General features: G+C 35.5%; 1 protein-coding gene across 2 annotated transcripts in view; it reads right to left on the reverse strand.

Moving 5' to 3' along the window:
- Nucleotides 1-21,857, reverse strand: part of CenB1A (Centaurin beta 1A) — a 627,189-nt gene that overhangs the window by 237,866 nt on the left and 367,466 nt on the right. For both annotated transcript variants that reach the window (XM_090408048.1, XM_090408046.1), the window contains one exon: nucleotides 11,749-11,837. In XM_090408048.1, the coding sequence (XP_090264174.1) occupies nucleotides 11,749-11,837 (89 nt within the window). The remainder of the gene's footprint in view (nucleotides 1-11,748; nucleotides 11,838-21,857) is intronic.

Below are 21,857 nucleotides of genomic sequence, written 5' to 3' on the forward strand. Positions count from 1 at the left end.
CAGTGGAAACAATTGGTGAAACTTTTTGTCAAGCCTGCAGCAAAAATAATAGCAGAAATTATGATCGGAGATAATGCAAAAAAGGTCTTTTGATTGGATTTGCCTTTCAAATAATACTATTCATTGAAGAAAATCAATGAAATGGCTGAAAATATAAAACAAACATTGTTATCAGATATAGGTAGGAGTTATTATGTGTTGCAGGCCGATGAATCCACCGACATTACAAATTTTGCAAATCTTCTAGTGTTCGTTAGGTACAAAAAAAAATCAAAAACTTCATGACAACCTTTTATATTGCCAGAACATACAACAGGAGAAGAAATAGTCAACAATATAAATACATTTATGCATCAAAACAAGCTTTGTTGGAAAAGTTGTGTTGGAATAACAGAATGAAATCCATGGTCGGATCTAAAAAAGGGCTTGTTTCAAGGATTCAAGCTGTTGCACCAGATGTAAAGTCAACACACTGCTGCATACACAGGGAAGCTTTGGCTACAGACCTAAGAAAAGTTCTGGATGAAGCTGTAAAAATCATAAATTATATTAACCCCCCAACCAGCCACAACATCTATAGACGTTCAGCTAAATCTGGATACGAAGCTCTAATACCCATTAAATAACATGGATAAGAAGTGCAATTTGGTGTCACTATTTCATCCACATTGGCCGGCAGGGAGGTTAAAGGCTCATCCTCTAAATGCCAGACTTTTCTCTCAACTTTGCAAAGAAATGAGAAGTAATCATACACAACTTCTTTTCCATACCAACGTTCGTTGGCTTTCTCATGGAAAAGTCTTACTCGTTTATTTGAACTTTGGAATCAATCGCAAGTCTTTCTTGATGAACATTTTGAATTGAAAAAATATTTACATAATTGGAAATGGCTTAGTCAATTAGCATATCCGGCAGATATATTAACTGTATTAAATAATCTTAAATTGTCTTTACAAGGCAAAGAAATTTTTATATTTCATGTCCAAGATAAAGTAAACCCCACATTAGGAAAGATGAAGTTATGGCAAAGGAGGATTGGTAATGAAGAATTTGACATGTTTTCATCTCTTCATGAATTGCTCGCAAGTTCAAATGAAAAAATTAATGATGTGAAAATTACTAGCATGCAGTAATACATAATACAGCATTTACAAAGCTTACAAATGAATTTAGAAAACTATTCCCCTGAATTATTATTACGGGCAACTGCAAGGAGTCCTTAGATTCATTGAGGGAGGCCCTAAACATCATGTCAAGAACAACTATTCAGCATCCACACAGTACTATCATACTTTGCCTTGAACTCATTCACAGTCATGGCACCCACAACAGACTCTGGCAGCTTATTCCACTTATTCACCACTCTCCAAGTAAAAAACCTAGTTCTAACACCCTTGCTAACCACCCTCTTGCCCAGTTTCCATGGATGGCCCCTAGTCCTCCCCACCACCAGTCCTGTTCTGAAAAATATCCTATGAATTAATCTTATAGAAATCCTTCAGTAATTTGAATGTCTCAATTATATCGTCCCTTTTCCACCTATCAACCAATTTCTGCAACCCATAAATCTTCAACCTGTTCTCATAAGGTTCATTCCATAGACCTGCTATCATCTTGGTCACTCGCCTCTGGATCCTCTCCACCTCCTCCCCATCAAGAAGAAACCCTGTTGCCCAGATCTGGGCACAGTAGTCAAGATGGGGTTTTATCAAGGCTCAATATAAAGTGACAATAGCTTGCTCGGCTCTGCTCACAAAGTATTCTTCAATAACCAAGTGATTTGATGAGCTGATTTAGCCACTTTTGCAATGTGCCCCCTAAACTTCAACTCCCTATCCACCAACATTCCCAAATCAAGTGAAAATAGTTCCATATTTTCATATAAGATAGAGCAAACATGCAAGGAAAAAATAACTTTCTTAATGATGTACTTCGTTTTACCAAAGCTGTTTTTAATCGAATTGGACATTAATATTGAGTGCATAAAATATCATTTCAATATCAACAAATCTATGTCAAAGGCCTGTCATCAATAATGTCACCTGTCAACAACAACTTTTAGAACTAGCTTCTGATGGTTTCCTAAAAAAACAAATACAATGAGAATACGTTATCATCATTTTGGCTACAAATACAGAATGAATTTCCTCAATTAACAGATAAAGCTCTAAGGTTCAATTTTTCCATTTTCAAGTTCATATCTGTGTGAAGTTAGATTTTCGGCCCTTGTAGATATTGAGAAGAAAAAGAAGAACCGCATTATAGATATCGAACCACATCTGATATCAAATTAACAACTACAGAGCCAAATTTTATCCCCACCATAAGCAATTTCACTCCTCTCATTGATGATAAATTATTTAAATTAAGTAAAAATTTATAGTATCTTTAGAAATTTTGTTCTATTAAAAATAAATCTTATTTACAATGAAATATACTCTTTTATTTTATTTATTTATTATTATTTAAATCTGATGTTTGAGAAACACTGATCTAGAGGATTTTTTTTTTCAAGTTTCAAATTTGATCAATCGACTGGCGTTTTTAAAACGGTGTAGGGACAGCAATATCACTCCTAACTGCATCAGGCTAAAGAGAAAATTCACTTCAACAAAGGCACAAAGAATATACCACCGCATGGAGAAAGCACTACTGAGAGAGCAGATCCAAGCTACCAGAAAGAACCTAGCCGCTAGAAAACCAGCTACTAAAAGAAAAAACAGAGCTGTCTAGCTACTTAAACGCAGATATCTGGATAATCCTAGAAAGGATTACGGACACCACAGCAAACCACATCCAACAAACGAAGAAAGAAAACCTAATTTCCAAATTTCAAAGACTAAAAGAACAACAAAACCAGCCGCCATATTCAAAGTTTGCCACAGTGAACAAGAACAACCAACCAGAAGCAAGAAACAACAGGAGCCACCAATCACCCATAGGCATCAATAACATAATTAACCTATCTAACCATGCTCTAAACAAAGACGAAATCTCTTTACTTAACAAAGGTTTAAATTTTGCTATAGCACCAAAAACTATAGACAAACTTCAAGTTATTTGTAATATGGAAAGAGGCCTAAGATTCATACCTAATAACATAGCAGACAAAATACTTATAGAAACTGCGAACATTTTAAACCATAACAAAACAATAACAAGCAACATACTAAACACGAATTAACAGCGATAAAAATCACTTAAAACAAATCCGAACATAGTAATAACCAGAGCCGATAAAGGAAATGCCACTGTCATTTTAAACCGTACCACTTATATAGAAAAAATGAATCTGCTGGTCTCTGACAATAACACATACAAACTAGTTAACTACAACCCAACTAACAGAACAAAAAACAAAATGGAGAAACTACTTAAATCAATTACCACATGGCCTGAAGATACAATCAAAAACTGTTCCCTCATTACGCGCACTCCCCTAGAATTTATGGGCTACCAAAAATTCATAAAGAAAACACCCCGCTAAGACTTATCGTTGAAGGAATTGATAGCCCGACGTATCACTTAGTCAAAAAATTAGCGGCAACACTCAAGGAGTTGGTAGGTCATTCCTCTTCCTATATCAAAAACACACAACACTTCATAAACATCATCAAAGACATTACATCAGAAAAAGATGATTTATTAGTCAGTTTTGATGTCTCTGCCCTCTTTACGAATGTCCCAATCAAAGACACAATCCTTCTCCTACAAAACAAATTCCCTACAGATATCATGGCGCTTTTTGTGCATGTATTACGGTCGGGTTATTTTGTATGGCAAAACGCCTTCTACTTACAAAAAGAAGGCACAGCCATGGGCTCGCCATTATCCCCCCCTATTGCTAACTTTTACATGGAACATTTTGAGCAACTTGCCGTAGATTCCTCCCCTCTAAAACCCAAAGTCTGGCTTAGATACGTTGACGATGTTTTCGCGATCTGGTCCCATGGGTGCCAGACATTAGACACATTCCTTAGCCACCTAAACAAACAACACAAACGCATACAGTTCACAATTGAAATTGAAAAACACAACACACTTCCGTTTCTAGATACACTTGTCACACGTCTTCTCTCGGGCAATCTTTCCTTCACTGTTTACCAAAAACCGACACATATGGGACAATATATACACATAAACTCCTACCACCACCCAACACAAAAACTAGGTGTCATCAACACGCTAAAATACAGAGCTCAGACAATTTGTTCCAGTGAACAGGCACTGAAAGACGAGTTTAAAATTATCAGTAATAACCTAGAAAAAAACAGATACAGCCAAAATAATATAAACAAAATTCTCTACAAAACCACAATAAAAAACAAAGACAAACCAGACTACAGTAAAACTATAACCATTCCCTACATTAAAGGAATATCAGACAAAATAAACAGAGTACTACAAAAGTACAACCTCAAAGACACCTTTAAACCTCCTGCAAAATTAAAAAAACTTACTCAACTCATCCAAAGACCCACTCCCTCCACTAGCTCACCCTGGAGTATACCGGATTTATTGTACTTGCAACATACCATATATAGGAGAAACAGGATGCACTATTCCTATTAGACAAAAAGAATATAAACGACACATTAAATATAATAATTATGGTGAAGCTGGCCTTTCTGATCATGCCCTGAATACCTTACACAGAATTGACTGGAACCACCAGCTGTCTACATCACACTAGAACATGGTATGAACGGAAATTCAAGGAAGCCTGCGAGATTATCAGCAACCACCCCAATCTGAACAGCAATGATGGTTTAAAAATCCCAAACATATGGAAGATATATATTTGACCTTCCTCACCAAGAACAACTATAAACAGGACTGCAGAAAATCCAGTATTGTAAAATGGAAGTGTGTTGTGTTTTTCAATTTCAATTGTGAACTGTATGCGCGTTTGTGTTGTTTGTTTAGGTGGCTAAGGAATGTGTCTAATGTCTGGCGGCCATGGGACCAGATCGCGAAAACATCGTCAACGTATCTAAGCAAGACTTTGGGTTTTAGAGGGGAGGAATCTAGGGTAAGTTGCTCAAAATGTTCCATGTAAAAGTTAGCAATAGGGGGGGGGATAATGGGACACCAATTGTTTCTGAAAGAAACCCATCTAAAAGAATGTTTATTCCTGTCATTGTAAAAATAGAATTCAGCTTGATGTAAACATCTTTATTTTATTTTATTTTTATTTTTTTATTTGTTTATATATTTTTTTAAATTTAATTTTTTTTTTCTCCACCAGAGGTCACACCAGTAGAATAACATGTGATCAAATCATTGTTTCTCTAGCTTACAGTTAATGATGTAACTCAGCTTGTTCTGTATGCTTATGTACACTCCAGATGATGATCTTGATGTGAAGATCGAAACATCGGGATAATAAAAAAGTTTTTTTAACACGGTTGTAAATTCCATAAAATTTTTAAAATGAATGCTGATCACCGTGTAACCCTAAAAGAAAGGATTACTGATCTAGTGGAAGCAGAAATAAATTCTATACCTAGGATAAGTAGGGTTAATCATTTAGGAGTTAGATGGATGACTAATATCATTAAGCACAAGCTGCAGAAGAAGAAAATGCTGTGGAGGATATATAAACAGGAAGGTGACTAGCAAACTCATGAACAGTACAAGGATCAGGCAAGAAAGGTGACCAGCATGGAAAGTAAGGCAAAATCAGATTTTAGCCATGCAGGCCAAACGAAATCCCAAAGAGTTCTTTCGTTATGTGGCAAGTAAGAGGAAGAATCACTATGGAAGATTAACCACAATGAGTGATGATATTCACAAGGAGATAGAAGCAGATAAAATAGTTGAGTTACTGAGTGACCACTCTGCAAGTATATATCTTCCTACTAAGGTTACTGCTTTAATCTATGTGACAGACACTAATGTTGGAACAGAGGTGAATGAACTGGAGGTTCTTAGGATATTGTGGAATCTCAATGTAAATACAGCTGTGGGATTATCAACTAGGATTTTGTGAGAATGTGCAAGGGAACTGGCAATGCCTTTGACTAAGCTGTTTAATTTAAAGTTCACCTCTGGTAGAGTTCCAAGTGAGTGGAATGTGGGCAAAAGAATTCCTTTGCATAAGGGAGGTTCTAAGACTACAGTAGCAAATTATAGACCAATCAGTATCTCAGACGTGGTGATAAAAGTACTAGAAAAATTGGAAAAAAAAAGAGAATTCAAGAATGGGTAGATCAAAATATGATACTGTAAGACAGTCGACATGGCTTTGTGAAGTGTCGGTCATGCCTTAGTAATTAACTAATTTTTTATAATAGCGTAACAGCTGAGTTAGATAAAGGAAATGGCTACACAATGATTTTGCTGGATTTTGCCAATGTATTTGACAGAATACCACATGGAACTCTGCTAAGCAAATTAGAACAAATGGGGATGGATATGACATGATTAAGTGAATACTCTAGGTAGAGTAAAGGTAGAATAACAGAGGTGAATGAACTGGAGGTTCTTAGGATATTGTGGGATCTCAATGTAAATACAGCTGTGGGATTATCAACTAGGATTTTGTGAGAATGTGCAAGGGAACTGGCAATGCCTTTGACTAAGCTGTTTAATTTAAAGTTCACCTCTGGTAGAGTTCCAAGTGAGTGGAATGTGGGCAAAAGAATTCCTTTGCATAAGGGAGGTTCTAAGACTACAGTAGCAAATTATAGACCAATCAGTATCTCAGACGTGGTGATAAAAGTACTAGAAAAATTGGGAAAAAAAAGAGAATTCAAGAATGGGTAGATCAAAATATGATACTGTAAGACAGTCAACATGGCTTTGTGAAGTGTTGGTCATGCCTTAGTAATTAACTAACTTTTTATAATAGCGTAACAGCTGAGTTAGATAAAGGAAATGGCTACACAATGATTTTGCTGGATTTTGCCAATGTATTTGACAGAATACCACATGGAACTCTGCTAAGCAAATTAGAACAAATGGGGATGGATATGACATGATTAAGTGAATACGAGAGTTGCTGCTGGACAAATATCAAAAAGTGGTATATGAAAGGGAAGAATCGAGGTGAAAACAGGTGACTAGTGGCATGGTGCAAGGGTCAGTGCTGGGACCATTGCTGTTTAATTTGTACATAAATGATATAGGAAATAACCTGAAAGGAAATATTCAGTTGTTTGCTGATAATATGAAATTAGGTAGAGTAATTGTTAATTAATCAAGACAATGTGGAGGGCCTGCAGGATGATTTAAATAAGCTGTCGGTATGGTCAAAAGATAATGGGTGTAAATTTAATGTGGAGAAGTATAAAGTTATGCATTTTGGTATAAATAAATTACAAGCCATGTATCACTGATGGCACTGTATTCCAGGAAACAGAGGTAGCTAGAGATTTAGGGGTGGCGGTAGACAGAGTTATAGCTTAGAGGACATATTGCTAAGGTAGCTCATAAGATTACTTGGCTACTGAAGAACACATTAACAAGTAGAGATAAGGAAGTTGTTATTCCTCTTTATAAGTCCTTGATAAGCCCACATCTGGATTACTGTGCTCAAGTCTAGGTTTCTTGGGTATAAGGAAGTGGTGGAGAGGATTCAGAGGTGAGTGACCCAGATCGTTAGTGGCCTGGCCTGTGGACTCCAATCGTGTGGATTGCATAAGTTGGTTGATAGGAGAAAAAGAGGGGATATGATAGAAACATTTAAGTTGCTTAAAGGATAGATGCAGGTGAAATGTTTCAGCACTTGGTAGAGGGACCAGAACAAGAGGTCATCCCTGGAAGTTGAATAAAGGTGTGGCTAGTAGGGGTGTGAGGACTAGATTTTTTGCTTGGAGAGTTGTGAATGAGTGGAATGGATTGTCAGAGTCAGTTGTGAGTGCTTTATCTGTTAATGGATTCAAGGAGAGGTATGATAGATTGGGTCTCCAGACTCCATGGAGGTGCCCGTATAATAATAAAAAAAAATGTGTAATGATTTCGTTTTTGTACTGGAAGAAAATGTCAGATAATAACAATAAGAAGAAAATATGTGCTACTTTCATTTTCATTGAGTGATAATTTCAAAATTAAATATTATTTACGATGTTCTTTATTTCTTTGTTTTTTTTCAAAAGTAAGTGCACCTTTCAATTATTTCGAATGTTCAGCAACTGAACATCCCAAATAATTATAAAAATGGCATTAGTAATTGATATTTCTTAAGCTGCATGTTTCACAGAGAGCTTAGCAAACACATGATATGTTTCATAACTGTTTGTTTCAATTCATAATGTACGAATCTTGAAAGTGTGTGTGTGTGTGTGTGTGTGTGTGTGTGTGTGTGTGTGTGTGTGTGTGTGTGTGTGTGTGTGTGTGTGTGTGTGTGTGTGGTGGGAGGGGCTTAGTGAACATGCATTACTTCTCCACAAAGGCTCCAAATTTATTGATGCACTTGTGCCAATAACAGATCAGTTTATCAATACCAGTACTGAAGAATTCCAAGCCTACATCCAACATTACACTGCCTGATGAACTTCCTCATCCATAGTTAAGTGCCTTTCGGAAAGGTGTTTCTTGAGGAAGCCAAACAAATGGAAGTATGAAGGTACTAAGTCTGGACTGGAGGGGAGGGATGTAGCAGTTTTCCCAATCATTAAAGCAGAACCACTCATGAGTGCTGTGAACAGTTTGTGGTGTAGCATTGTTGTGCACCAAAATCATGCCACTCATCAGGAGTTAGTTGTGGTTATTTGCATCGAATGTTGGCTTTCAGCTTGTCCAACATTGCACAGTAAAGCTCTGCATTGATTATTCCTCCCTTTGGCAGGAAGTCCACTAACAGAATACCTTGGCTCTCCCAGAACACTGTGGCCATGAATTTTCAGACAGTGGGAACAGATTTGAATTTTTTGTGCATAGGAGATTGTGGATATTTCCAGGTCATGGAGTCTTGTTTACTCTCTAGGGTAAAGTGACGAACATGTTTCACCTTGCTCGCCTAATCTCCTGTGATTAGGCAAGCAACAAAATTCTCGCCTTTGTCGTTGTATTGCAAAAGATTCTCCAGACATATCCCCCATATATACTGTCTTGTGCTCCTCTGACAGTTATCGGGTCACTCAGTGGGAGGACACATTTTGAAAGCAAAGGACATCATGAACAATTTTGCAAACAAGGAACTTAATCAAGTTCACCAGTTGTTCATTTTCGCTGGTCTTCAAGAATGATACCCTAATATACGAACCATCTGTCTTGCTTGATGAAAGCGTGCACACCCAATGTCGATCTTCAATGTCACCATGGCTTGCTTTATATTCATTTCACTAAAAACACACTTGCTTCTTTGACATCACCTGTTCACCATACACAGTAACCAGTTCGTGGTGAATGTTACTTAATGAAGCCCCTTTTGTTTGCAAAATGAATAACTTTACGGACACCTGTTTTGGATCACACAAGCATGACAGGTGCCATCTTGCAGCTGGAATTAGGTGGAGAGGTGACAGTAGTGCACGCTTCAATGTGGTGTCTTTTTGAATTTTATTCATGGTCTATCTGTCCACCATGTTTTATTTCATTCCCTTTCAGGAAAAAATTATTAAGGGAAAAAGGTGTTACTTTTCAGAAATCCCTCGTAGTTTGAGTGGAAAACATTTTTCACATTTCTCCATAAAGAGATCCATCCACTGCTAGATCAAACTTGTTAATGATTTATTCAACAAAACGAAATGTTCTAGTGGATGATATTTTATACCTTACTGGAGATCTCACCAAACTATTTGAATACTGCCTCTGATCCAATTTCTGTCAGTGGAATAATGCTTTTCATTTGAGGTGAGAAAGAGGTAACACATTGGGGATGTTGAGTATAAAAGAAAGGAAAGATCTGGTCTGACCCACCATATCTCAACTACTAGCCCACACAAGACTGATATTTCCAACATCCCAGATTTAAAAGAAAACTTTTACTTTAGACTTCTAAAATAATCCACATTCATAAAAGAATCCAATTATTCACTCTCAAGAGCCTCTCGACAGAATCCATGGATTTATATTAAATAACCTCTCGAAATTTCTCATTAAATCTTTCTTTTAAGGTTACATGGTGGTCTTCATTCATAGTGAAGAATTTATGGAGACAAAAGCACACATATTGGAATAATTAGTTTACTTATAATTAAGAAAACAATATTCGACATTTAGACCTCTGTATTGAGGTTATCATCAGAAACAAATACATATGTACAGGACACAAACTACATGACACTACACAAACGTAAGATGAATCTAAATGTTTTGTTAATCGTTTACCCTAGCGTGACCTCTGGTGAAAAAAAACCAACTTAATAATAAAAATATTACTAAATAACATATATACAAAATTAAAATTTAATTCACGAAATAAAATAAACATCTTATACATATCAGTATAATAACATACAGATGATTAAAAAAAAAGTTTCATTGCAGAACTACATTAAACAATTTCTAAAGTCCTCTCATATTATCTGTTTGAGGTTGTTCTGGATGCTATATTGGTCCTCCAGATTCTTGGAATTATTAATCCATCATTCTTGTTTAGATTTGGATGATGTTTCAGCATTTCACAGATTTCTTTGAACTTTCTTTCAAACCAGGTTTTGGTGTGGTGTAGAGACTTAGGACCTTTCCAGTTAATTCTGTGACATGTTTGAAGTGCTTGGTCCAACAGGCCTGTTTACCATAGGGAAGGAATTTAATGTGCCGTTTATGTTCATCTTTTCTTATTGGGATGGTGCGTCCTGTTTCTCCTATGTAAGGTTGCAGGTGCAGTGAATTTTGTAAACCCTGGGTGGGCAAGGTATGGAAAAGAATCTTGATGAGCTGAGTAAATTTCTTAATTTTGTAGGAGACTTGAAGGTTGTCTTAATATTGTATTTATGTAATATTATATCTATTTTTTTTTTTTTTTTTTTTGATATGCCAGTAATATATGGTATGGCTATGGCATTCTTGTAATCTTTTTTTGCTTTTAATGGTATTTTCATTATTTCATTTCATTATATTCTCATTAAATCATTTTTGTTGTAATTATAAACCCTGAAGAAGTCCCCAGTTTTTGATGTGAGCAAAACAAGCTGGTATAAGTTTTTAAATTTAACGAATAATAAAAATCCTTGTTAATTTTAATTTTCAGTCATAAAAACTCATTCAAAAAGTTTTTTTTTATTTTTTATTTTTAACATATTTCTCTGATAGTATGCAATACAGGTTCCTTTAGGCCTGTTGCCCTCACAATATTGCATCTCATTTCTTTCAAAGCCTTTTATTATTTCAATCTTATACTCAATACTTAAGGTTTTCCTTTTACACTTACTGTTTGTATTCTTACAACCAGGATGCTTACTCATGTTTGGGCACTGTATTAAACACTTTTATCAAAAAAAGTACACAAATTCAGGAAAAAAGTGTAATGCACATTTGTAGGGCAAAGCAACTTACTATACTACAGAAAAAGAGAGAGATGTGTGGGTGTGTTTTGTGTATTCCTCTAACAGTCGTCATATTCACTTGGATGGCATTTTCCACATTTATTTGGCAGTACAAAGCATAGTCACCTCATGAAAAATTGCATAATAATTAACATGATTTTGCATTTGACAATTTTATTTCCCTGTTTATATGTCATGTATGAACAAATCTGAACATTACTAGCATGTGTTACAGAAGAAACAACAGTACTTTACTCATACATTTATAAAGATTGGAGAAAAACTCACATTTGTCAGACTAAAATAATGTTACCTGTATGCTCGGGGTGACTTGACTACAGAAGCTAGATTGCACTTGTCCTGCCCATCAGAACTACCAATATTAATGGCAAAATTTATTCCCTATAAAAATTAATTTCTTTTATATTAAACATGTCAAAGTTAGAGAAAAATTTTTTAAAGAACCATGGATAATTTTGATAACAACAACAAAAAACTATTTCACACAATAATAATTAAAAAAAACAGTATGTTGCTTAGTAATTCAGATCACCTTCCAATATGTTTCCTTAAACCTTAACTGACAATAAACGCTGACTGGTTTTTTTTTTTTTTTTTTTTTTTTTTTTTTTTTGAACAAATAAAACACTAGCAAATTATGTTGTAGTGCATGAAATGCTGGAAATCTTTTATGGAAATTATAAAAGAAAAGTTTATTATGTTTGTTCAAAAAAATCAATAAGGGAAAAAAAGCAGTTAACCAATCTCGGTGAAACAGATTTGGGAGGAAAACTACCATTTGAAGTAAAAATAGTCATGGGCATCACATGGAGTATATATTCCAAATGTAACCAAACAGAAGTTAATCATACATAGTAGAAGGATAACATGAATAAACCATATAATCCAGACTGGTCTGATAACTTCATTATCATCATTACCTGGCAACTAATGGTAAAAATAAATAAATAAATAGCATCAAAGCATAAGAAATAATTATCTGAGGGTTGATAGTCCTTTTAATAAAGTGCAGCAAATATAATTCTGATTATAAAATAAAATAAAATAAACTAGGTTTTATTTTAGTCATCAATATATAAAAAAAAAAAAAAAACAATTGGCTTCACCATTAATACTAATGGCTTCTTCTAGGTTAAAAGTACATACAAAGGAATAGAATAAAGGTAAACATGAACAAAAACATTACTAAAAAAACAAACCATGCACAAATTGTCACAATATAAGCTGAAAACAAAATGACGTGGGAAGTAGTACAAGTTAGCTATTGTTCATTATTGTGGACTAATATTCCAATAGCTGGATGAAAAGTTGAAGTCTAACATATGGACAGATCTAATAAGCAATTACCAAATATCACACAGGATTAATCCTTAGTTCCTATTAAGTATGTCTTGTGAAAAGATGACAATAATCGATCATTTTATGTTGCAAGCAGTAAGGTTATCTTCCATGAAAGGCATGGAGCTTTTATTCCACTCACTGTCGTGGAGTGTGTTTGAAAAATGAAAAGTTAGGCCCAAGTTGTCTTCTCTGATGTTATTGACATCTCCAATGTGTTCTTTCTGTCTAATTTTAAAACTTCTAAATATCTGCCCTATGTAAGAAAGACCATACAAGCATGGAATATTATAGACCCTGGGATTAACAGGATGAGATATTTAGTTGGATGTTATATACCATGGAATATGGAAGGTGTATGTCAAAGATCTGTACAGAATGCTTAGGTCACACTTGGGTGATTTTAATCAAGGTAATATTGAGTGGAATGAAGAGATGGCATCTGGGAATAAGGAAAATATTATGTAACAGAGGGCAAAGATTGAGAGTCTTAGATCTGATCATGTCATTAGAGGATGTGAACAAGAATGGGGTGTTGCATCTCCCTTCAGCTGCCAAGAGTGATTATGAGGTGATCACCTGGATGCTGATCAGCTATATATTAAGACTATCAGGAAACGATATATATATGTTAAACTACAAGATCAGTGGTCAGTGTCCTACAGATTTCATGTGTAGGACAAAGCATACAGCTTTTCCATGGAATTAGAAAGTCAGTAGAAAGAAGATAAATGCTGCTTGGGTACTGCTTAAGAGCTATTTAGTAGTGGCAGTGAATGTATTCCAAAAGTTATAAGGCTGAATGAAGTGGAAGTAAAATGGATGAATGAAGAGATTAAGCATGTAGTTTGAAAAAAAAGAAAACTTCATGGAGGGAGCACAAGATAATGAGTAATAATCAGTTAAATGAGACGTATAAAGGGCAGTCCAGGAAGGTGAAATGGTTGGTAAGGACAGCAAAAGTAGTGAGCAGCAATTAGCCAATTCAAACCAAGAAAGAAAGAGAGAGGCTTTCAATATGTGGCAAGTATAAGAAAAATGATTATGGAAGGATGATGATGATGATGATAGTGGATGAAAATGGTAGATTGATAAGTGTGCAAAGGAATTTTATCAAGGTATTTAATCCCATGAATGCAATATCGTGAAGGACTTGGATAAGGGACTAATGGCAAGTGAGTAGGAGGTATATGATAAATGAAGTAAACTTGATGGTAATAAGGCAATGGGATTTGTCAACATGTCACCACACAGCAAACATTCAAGGGAATTAACTTCACTTTTAACATACCTGTTCAAACAAGTCTTGAACAGGGCAAGTTCAGAAGGAGCAGAAAGACAAAGTTTTTCTCCTTGATAAAGAAGAGAAATTAATGATGTGTTTGTTAAAGGGCAGTCATGTTTTAATCATTTTTTCTTTTCTTTATGTTGTTCTTAGTCACAAAAGGTTATTATATGCAAACTTATAATATATTTTGTACTGTGGATGGAGGATTTTTTTTCCTATTTTTATTAATTTTAATTTTTTTTTTGTGTGTGTGTTTGTTTTATTTATTTTATTTTTACACAGTTTGGAAACTCTGCTATAGAGACCAAACAAACTTTTTCAAGCCACTTCAGGCCTCCAATAAGCGAGGTGGTTGTCTCACACCAGATGATGAAGTTCATCTTACGCTGGCCGAGTGGTTAGCATATCCGCTCTCCAGCCAAAAGGCTGGAGGTACGAATCTAGTGCTTATGGATGTTTGTCAATGTCTGTGAAAAATACTAGTAGTGGTCGGCGGTAGATGGCATTGGTGTAGATGATGAATGTCGTTGAGTGGTGGAGACAGAGAGTTGTGGAGTAGGTGCCCTCGCTCGATGAATCCTTGGACTCCCTAGAGGTGCTATGTAATAATAATATAACAAACTGATGAACACATTGAACATGGCTGATGCATATACAGTGGTATACTTAGATTTTTTAAAAGCCTTTGATAGGATGAGTACAACAAACTGATAACAAAACTGAAATGGATGGGGTTGGATAACAGATCAGTGAGTCAGACAGGTGACTGGCTCGGTGGGTTGTGTATGGGGAAGTGGTATCCTAAAAGAGAAGGGTCATTAGTGGTATACCATGAGGATCTGTTTTGTTCCATTACTGGTTAACTTATATGCTAATAATATAAGAAAGGTTTAACTGGAGAATAACTGGATGCAAAGTTGGTAAGAACTATCAGGAGTAGAGGAGATGTAGGCTTACAGGAAGACTTTAACAGACTATGAGTGGACAAGTGGAACTTCAGTTCAATGTTGCCAAGTGTAAGATCCTAAAATTTGGTAGGCAAGGTGCAGAGTATAAAATTATTGGAGAAATTTTGAAGGAGGTGGAAGAGATGAGCTGTCTGGGAGCGAGGATCAAGACTTAAAGTTTAGGGATCACATTACTAAAATTGTTAGAACATCCCAGAAGAATTATGGCAATGATAAGAAAGACTTTAATATGGGGAAGCAGAGACATTATAGTTCCCTTGTATAAAGCTGTAATACGGATACATGAATGAAATGTACAGATCTGTACTTCCATATTGAGATCTCTGAAGTTATAGTTATGTTGAAAATTTTTGGAATAAACGATGTAGACACAGAAATGAAATAATTAAATTTAATAACTAAATAAAGTGTTTATAACCTGATTTTTGCCAGCCAAAGCTAGCATTGTCACAGGCAGATACACAAATACACACTCAGTGGAAATTAGAATCACAATGGCTTCCAAAACAAGGATAGTGATGTAAATGGAAGAAGACAGTGGCACATCACATTGATGTTTTGAGTTTGTTGGCTGATCCCTATCTGGCCAACAGCAATAACCATGAAACATCACTGTATACAGAGTGTCACTTGTGCTTTCCATGCATGTGACAGTTTTTGTTCTGGAAGGCATTGTAATTCCAGTCTCACTGAACATGCATCTTAAAAATGCCTTTGACAATGCTAACTTGAGCTGGCAAAACGTCAAGTTGTAAATACTTAATTTAGATATTTCATTCCTGTGTCTATGTAGCTTATTCCAGAAATTTTCAATGTGTACACAGATCTGGTCACATGTTTTTCAAAGGAATGAAGGCATCTTTTTATTATTAGTAGTACACCCGGAATGGAGTCAGCAGCCTCATTGTAGGAGGTTCATTCAACTGACAACATAATTATCATAATGAATTTTAAAATCCTTAACACTCCTGCATTAACAACATATTCTGGTAATACATTCCATTCACTGACAATTGTCCATGTAAAAAAAATTTACTCTTCACATTCCTCTTCATCACATTCTTACAGTAACTTCAAATGATGGCCTCTGGTTCATCCTTTCTCACCTTCTACTCTTTTTATAATCCCCTCTGGATTATTCTGATAAAATTCCCTCACTAACTTAAATGTCTCTATCTATATTGCCTCTTTACCTCCTATCCACCAAGCTCTGCAATCTACATTTCTTCAACCTCTCTCTCTCTCTCCACAGCCAACATTCTAGAGTCTTGATACTGTCTTAGTCGCTCATCTCTGGACTCTTCCCAATGCTTCCATTGGGAAGAGTCCCAATTGTGATTTGGTGTAATATTCCACCAAATCACAATGAAAGGCTGGTTACCAAACACGAGCACAAAAGTCTAAGTGTGTTCTGACCAGTGTTTTATACAGTGGCACAACCACCTCCTTATCCCTACATGTTAGACCACTTTCTTTCATAGCAGCACTTGCAATATGTTCACTAAATGTTAGTCTAACCAACACACCCAAATCTCTAATTTCATCCACTTCCTGCAGTACAGCACCATCAACATAGTATACAGACTAATATTTCTGCACTCCAAGATGCAACACCTTGCACTTATTAATATTAAAACTACAATCCTATGCTTTTGTCCAAGCCAAAAGAGTATTCAGATCTTTCTGAGGGGAATTAACATCATCAGTGCTACTTATAATTCTTCCTAACTCTGCAAACTGAAGATACCCAGTAAAAACGCAAGGGATAAGTAATAATATTTATTTAAGGCCATATATTTCAGTCTGAATATTACACCCTATCATCAGTGCTCACAATAGTAAATTACCAACTGAAGATATATAGTAAGTCCATAAGATAATCTACAAACAAGTGAAACAGCAGGGGGCCCAAGAACAGAACTCTGGGACACACCACTGGTTACTCTCCTTTTTTGAGATATTGCTCCATTATACACAACTTGATGGTATCATTCAGAGTCCATCACTCATCCAGATAACACACTATATATTCCCACACTCTGTATCTTATACAACTTATCATATGGCAAGCAATCATATACTTCTTCCAAGTCTAAGAATATCTCCATATGAGTTCCTTCTTTATCTAACATGCTCGTTACCCTTTACAAGTCCATGCTGACCAGCATAAACAATACTATGTCCATCAACCCAATCTTGTATTCTAATCCAAAGCAATCTCACCAACACCTTGAGTATACAACTGCAGTTATACAGATGGGTCTATAATTGGAAACTTCTGTCCTAGAACCATACTTGTGGAGTGGTACCATTTTACCTTCTTTCCACTCCTCAGGAACTGAAAAAAACACAAGGGATAAGTAATAATATTTATTTAAGGCCATATATTTCAGCCTGAATATTATACCCCATCATCAGTGATGACAATAGTAAATTACCAAGTAGAACATGAACAATCAATTGATTTGAAAAAGTAAGAGCCATGTGATGTTAAACAAAAAAACAATGCAATTTTCCCCCAGTATTATTTTTGATAACACTCAAATTTCCAGACATGATGAGATTTCTCTTCTTGGAATTACCCTGACATCAGGCCTTTCCTAGCATAAACACACACCCATTGCATCCTCAGCTTCCAAAAAAAATTAGGATTTCTCTTTCACTCAAGACATTACTTCATCTCCAAACAGCTGTTAACCTTGTTAAAGATACCAAGCAATTTTATAAGCTAGGTTTTAATCTATTTTTCCCAAGTGAAGCAAACAGACAAATAAGTCAAGTTTGCGCCTGAACGTAGTTCAAGTCTGAGGCAACTCGCAGTGAAGGTGGAGTAAGCTCCAATCACTTTCCTTAGTATTTCCCAATAATGCAAAGCACATCCCCTTGCAGAGAAGTATGATGCTATGCATTATACATCATAAATCTCTGCAAGGGGATGTGCTTTGCATTAGGGGGAAGTACTAAGGAAAGTGATCGGAGCTTACTCCACCTTTACTGCGAGTTGCCTCAGACTTGAACTATGTTCAGGTGCAAACTTGACTTATTTGTCTGTTTGCTTCACTTGGAAAAAAACGATTAAAACCTAGCTTATAAAATGTCTTGGTATCTTTAACATAGTATACCCAAGTTAAAAAACTTTCTACAGCTGTTAACCTTATACAAGTCTGCCCAGCTATCGAATACTGCTCTCACATTTGGAGTGGGGCTCCAAAAAGCTCCCTCAAAATGCTTGACCCAATACAGAGGAGAGCAATTAGGTTGATAAATGACCCATCTCTTACCAACTCACTCTCCTCACTTTCACATATACATTTGGTCTCTGCAATTTGTGTATTCTATAAATATTTCCATGGAAAATGTTCATAGGAAATAGCATCAATAATTCCCCCACTTAGTACTAAGCCCATTGGAACATGTACAGCTGCCGCCCAACAATCTTTCACAGTACAAGTTTCTTCCTCCTCCTTCATCTCTGCTACTGCTGTAATGTGGAACAGTCTTCCCCCTGTTGTGTTTCCGAAGGAATACAGTATACAGTCATTTAAATCAAATGTAAACAAGTTTCTTCTTTTCCAACCCACGACCCATTTACGGTACTAACGTACTATACGTTGATCAACCAACCTCTCATGTATGGACCCAACATTAAAAAATGCACTGGCATAACAGGAAATTTTGCAATACTGACAATTTATTAGCTTGTTAAAAAAATAAAAAAGTACTGAATGTGTTATTAAAATGACACTATCCCATATCTTAGATAGAGAGAGCTAGTTGTTCTGATTTAAGTTTGGATAGCGACCTCAGCACTTTCTTTGAACAAGCATTCAAATTTATCTCAACACAGATGAAGGTTAGGAAGTTAATAAACTTCGAAAATTCTATCCATCTTACAGAAATCCAAGCTTCCACCTTCAAACATCACTTTAGGTAAAATGAAAGAGTTACAGTCCTTAAGAAACAAGTACCACTCGCTATTACTATGAGCGTGGTCTGGAAAGTTCTGATAAATGCCTTGAACAAAAATGTTTTTTTTCAGAAAATATATTTTCATTAGGATATATAAGAAGACATAAGATTAATTTCTGTTCTAGGTTTATCAGAACTTTCCAGATCCTCTGTCCCCATAGGTCTGACAAGGGGAACTCTATTGTTGTTATGGACTCTGATAATTATAAAAGAAAAGTCACTCTTTTATTATGGGATCAATCAACATACCATGAATTGGATTAGAATCCCACTAACAGATAACTCAGAACTGAATTCTTTACTAGATGAAGTTGTAAACTTTGATGGAGACACCATAGAAAAACTTAGAAGTTATTTTGCTAGAACCCCTAGGTTTTATGGTTAACACAAGAACATTCGTGTTTGTCCAATTGTTAACTGCATAGATTTACCTACTTATAGAATAGCTATATTTTTAGCATACCTATTGAAAACTCAGATTGGCAACTTCCATTCATTTATAAAAAATTCTTCCAGTTTTCAAGATAAAGTAAAAAATGTTTTGCTACAACCCAGTGATATAATGGTTAGCTTTGATATAGAATCTCTCTTAGCAAATATTTCTCTTGAGAATACACTACATCTACTTTCAGAAGCATTTCCACAGGATATAGTGAAACTATTAGACTTTATTATGCACTCTGGATATTTTATTTGTCAGAATAAAGTTTGCAGTCAAGTTGAAGGAACCACAATGAGCAGTCCACTCTCTCCCACACTTACTAACTTTTATTTAGAACATTTAGAAGAAATCCTTTTCTTGTCCATACATCCCCAGCCTTCATTTTGGGTTCGTTATATAGACAATGTTTTTGCTATCTGGCCCTATAATGAAGACACACCGCCTACTTTTTTTTTTTTTTTTTATCGAACATAAACAACCTACATCTATGAATTAAATTTACTATGGACATGGAAAAAAACAAATGGTTCTTTTTAGAAATTCTACTTCTTTGTTCACATCAGGTGAATTAATTGCTTCTGTTTATCGAAAGTTTACTTTTGATGGATGCTACATTAAACAGCAATCAGCAGACCATCCATTACAGAAAACTGGAATTATAAAAAAACTTCATCGCAATTTGCTCATACTATATGTTCTCCACCTCAACTATTACAGCAGGAACTCTTAAACATCAAATGATACATGAAACTCAATGGCTCCTCAGAAAGAACCATACAACAGCTTTTTAATTCCTATAATCCTAGCTTAAATGACAAAGAAATAGTATGTTGAGTTCTAATTCCTTACATTTCTGGCATCTCAGAATGCTTAAGAAATACAATTTAGTGTTTACTTTTCTTCCTATCAACAAATTATCATCATGGTTTTCATCTTCAAAAGAAAAATAGTCTCCTCTAGCTCTCCATGGTGTCTATCAAGTTCCTTGTAACTATCATCATTCTTACTTCAGACATACTGAATGCTCTGTAGGAAAGAGAATACAAGAACACCAGTCTTCTTACATTAGCAACAATAAATCTGAAAAATCTGGCTTGGCATAGCACGGAATAGATACAGACTACAACATTCTATGGCCTGAAACCCAATTACTTCATTGGTGTCAATATATATTTGAATGCTTGTTCAAAGAAAGTACTGAAGCTTTACTTTGCCATCCAAACTTAAATTGGAATGAATGCCTCTCTCTAGCTAAGATATGGGGAAAGTCTAATTTTACTCACACATCAATATTTTTTAATAGATAATGAATTATCAATAGTGCAATATTTCCTCAGTTATACCATTCATAGTTTTATGATAACATCATGCGGCGCTTACTTTTTTCAAATCAATCCATTGCTCACGTTCTACTTTGTAATTAACTATTGTTGCCACAGACGATGGCCTGGAATATTTGGGCCTTAAATAAATATTATTACACATCTTTTGTGTTTTTTCATGTTAATAACCAGGTCAAGGGCATAGCTAACAATTGCACACATTCCTTAAGAATATGTTGTGATATGTTATCCATTCCCACAGTCTTATTAACATCTCCAATTAACACCTGATACACCTCTGATTCTTTTCACTTCCAATTCTGCTAATACTTGCTTCCCTTCTATATATTTAACCCCAGTATGATATATGCTGATAAAGGTGTTCATTCAATAATTCCGCAATACCTTTGGAACGGTCACTAGGCTGTCATGCCTACCTGCCAGTGTCAACTTGTCAGAATTGTTCTTTCTCTTGTTTGACAGATAGTGGAAGAATTTCCTTAAATAAACCTTGGCCTGAGAAGCCAATCTCCTCACATATTGCACCTTTTCTTTCTTTACCATGCTCATCACCTTCCTAGCTCACACTTTATACTCTTCATGGATCTGATTGCCACCAATTTTCTTACTTCCTCCATAGCATTTTCTTTTCTAGCACAGCCTGCTTGATTTCACTGTTCATACATTTCACCCTTATTCTATTTACTCGCTTAACCCTTGGTATGCAGTCACATACTGACTGTGTCAGATACTTTCATATGAATTTCCATGAGCTCTCAATATCTTTTCAGAATAGCTGATCTACACAACATATCAATGGTAGCTGATTACAGAGCTTCCCATAATCTTTTAGAGATTTAGAGAAAGATGTTGAAACTTTATTTTTCACTTGGTTAGACTATAATAAATTTAGTTTAATCCTTTATCCAAGTGTAAGCAAACAAAGTTTGTACCTGAAAGTATCTTCAGGACTGGGGTAAGGTGGTACAACACCAGACAACTCGTTGCAAAGGTGGGAGATACTGAGATAGGAGTGATGTTAACTTGCTCCACCTTTGCAACGAGTTGCCCGGT

The sequence above is a fragment of the Typopeltis vanoorti genome, chromosome 18 (assembly GCF_054136105.1).
Source record: "Typopeltis vanoorti isolate ZY-2024b chromosome 18, IOZ_Tvanoo_1.0, whole genome shotgun sequence".
Classification (NCBI taxonomy): domain Eukaryota; kingdom Metazoa; phylum Arthropoda; class Arachnida; order Uropygi; family Thelyphonidae; genus Typopeltis; species Typopeltis vanoorti.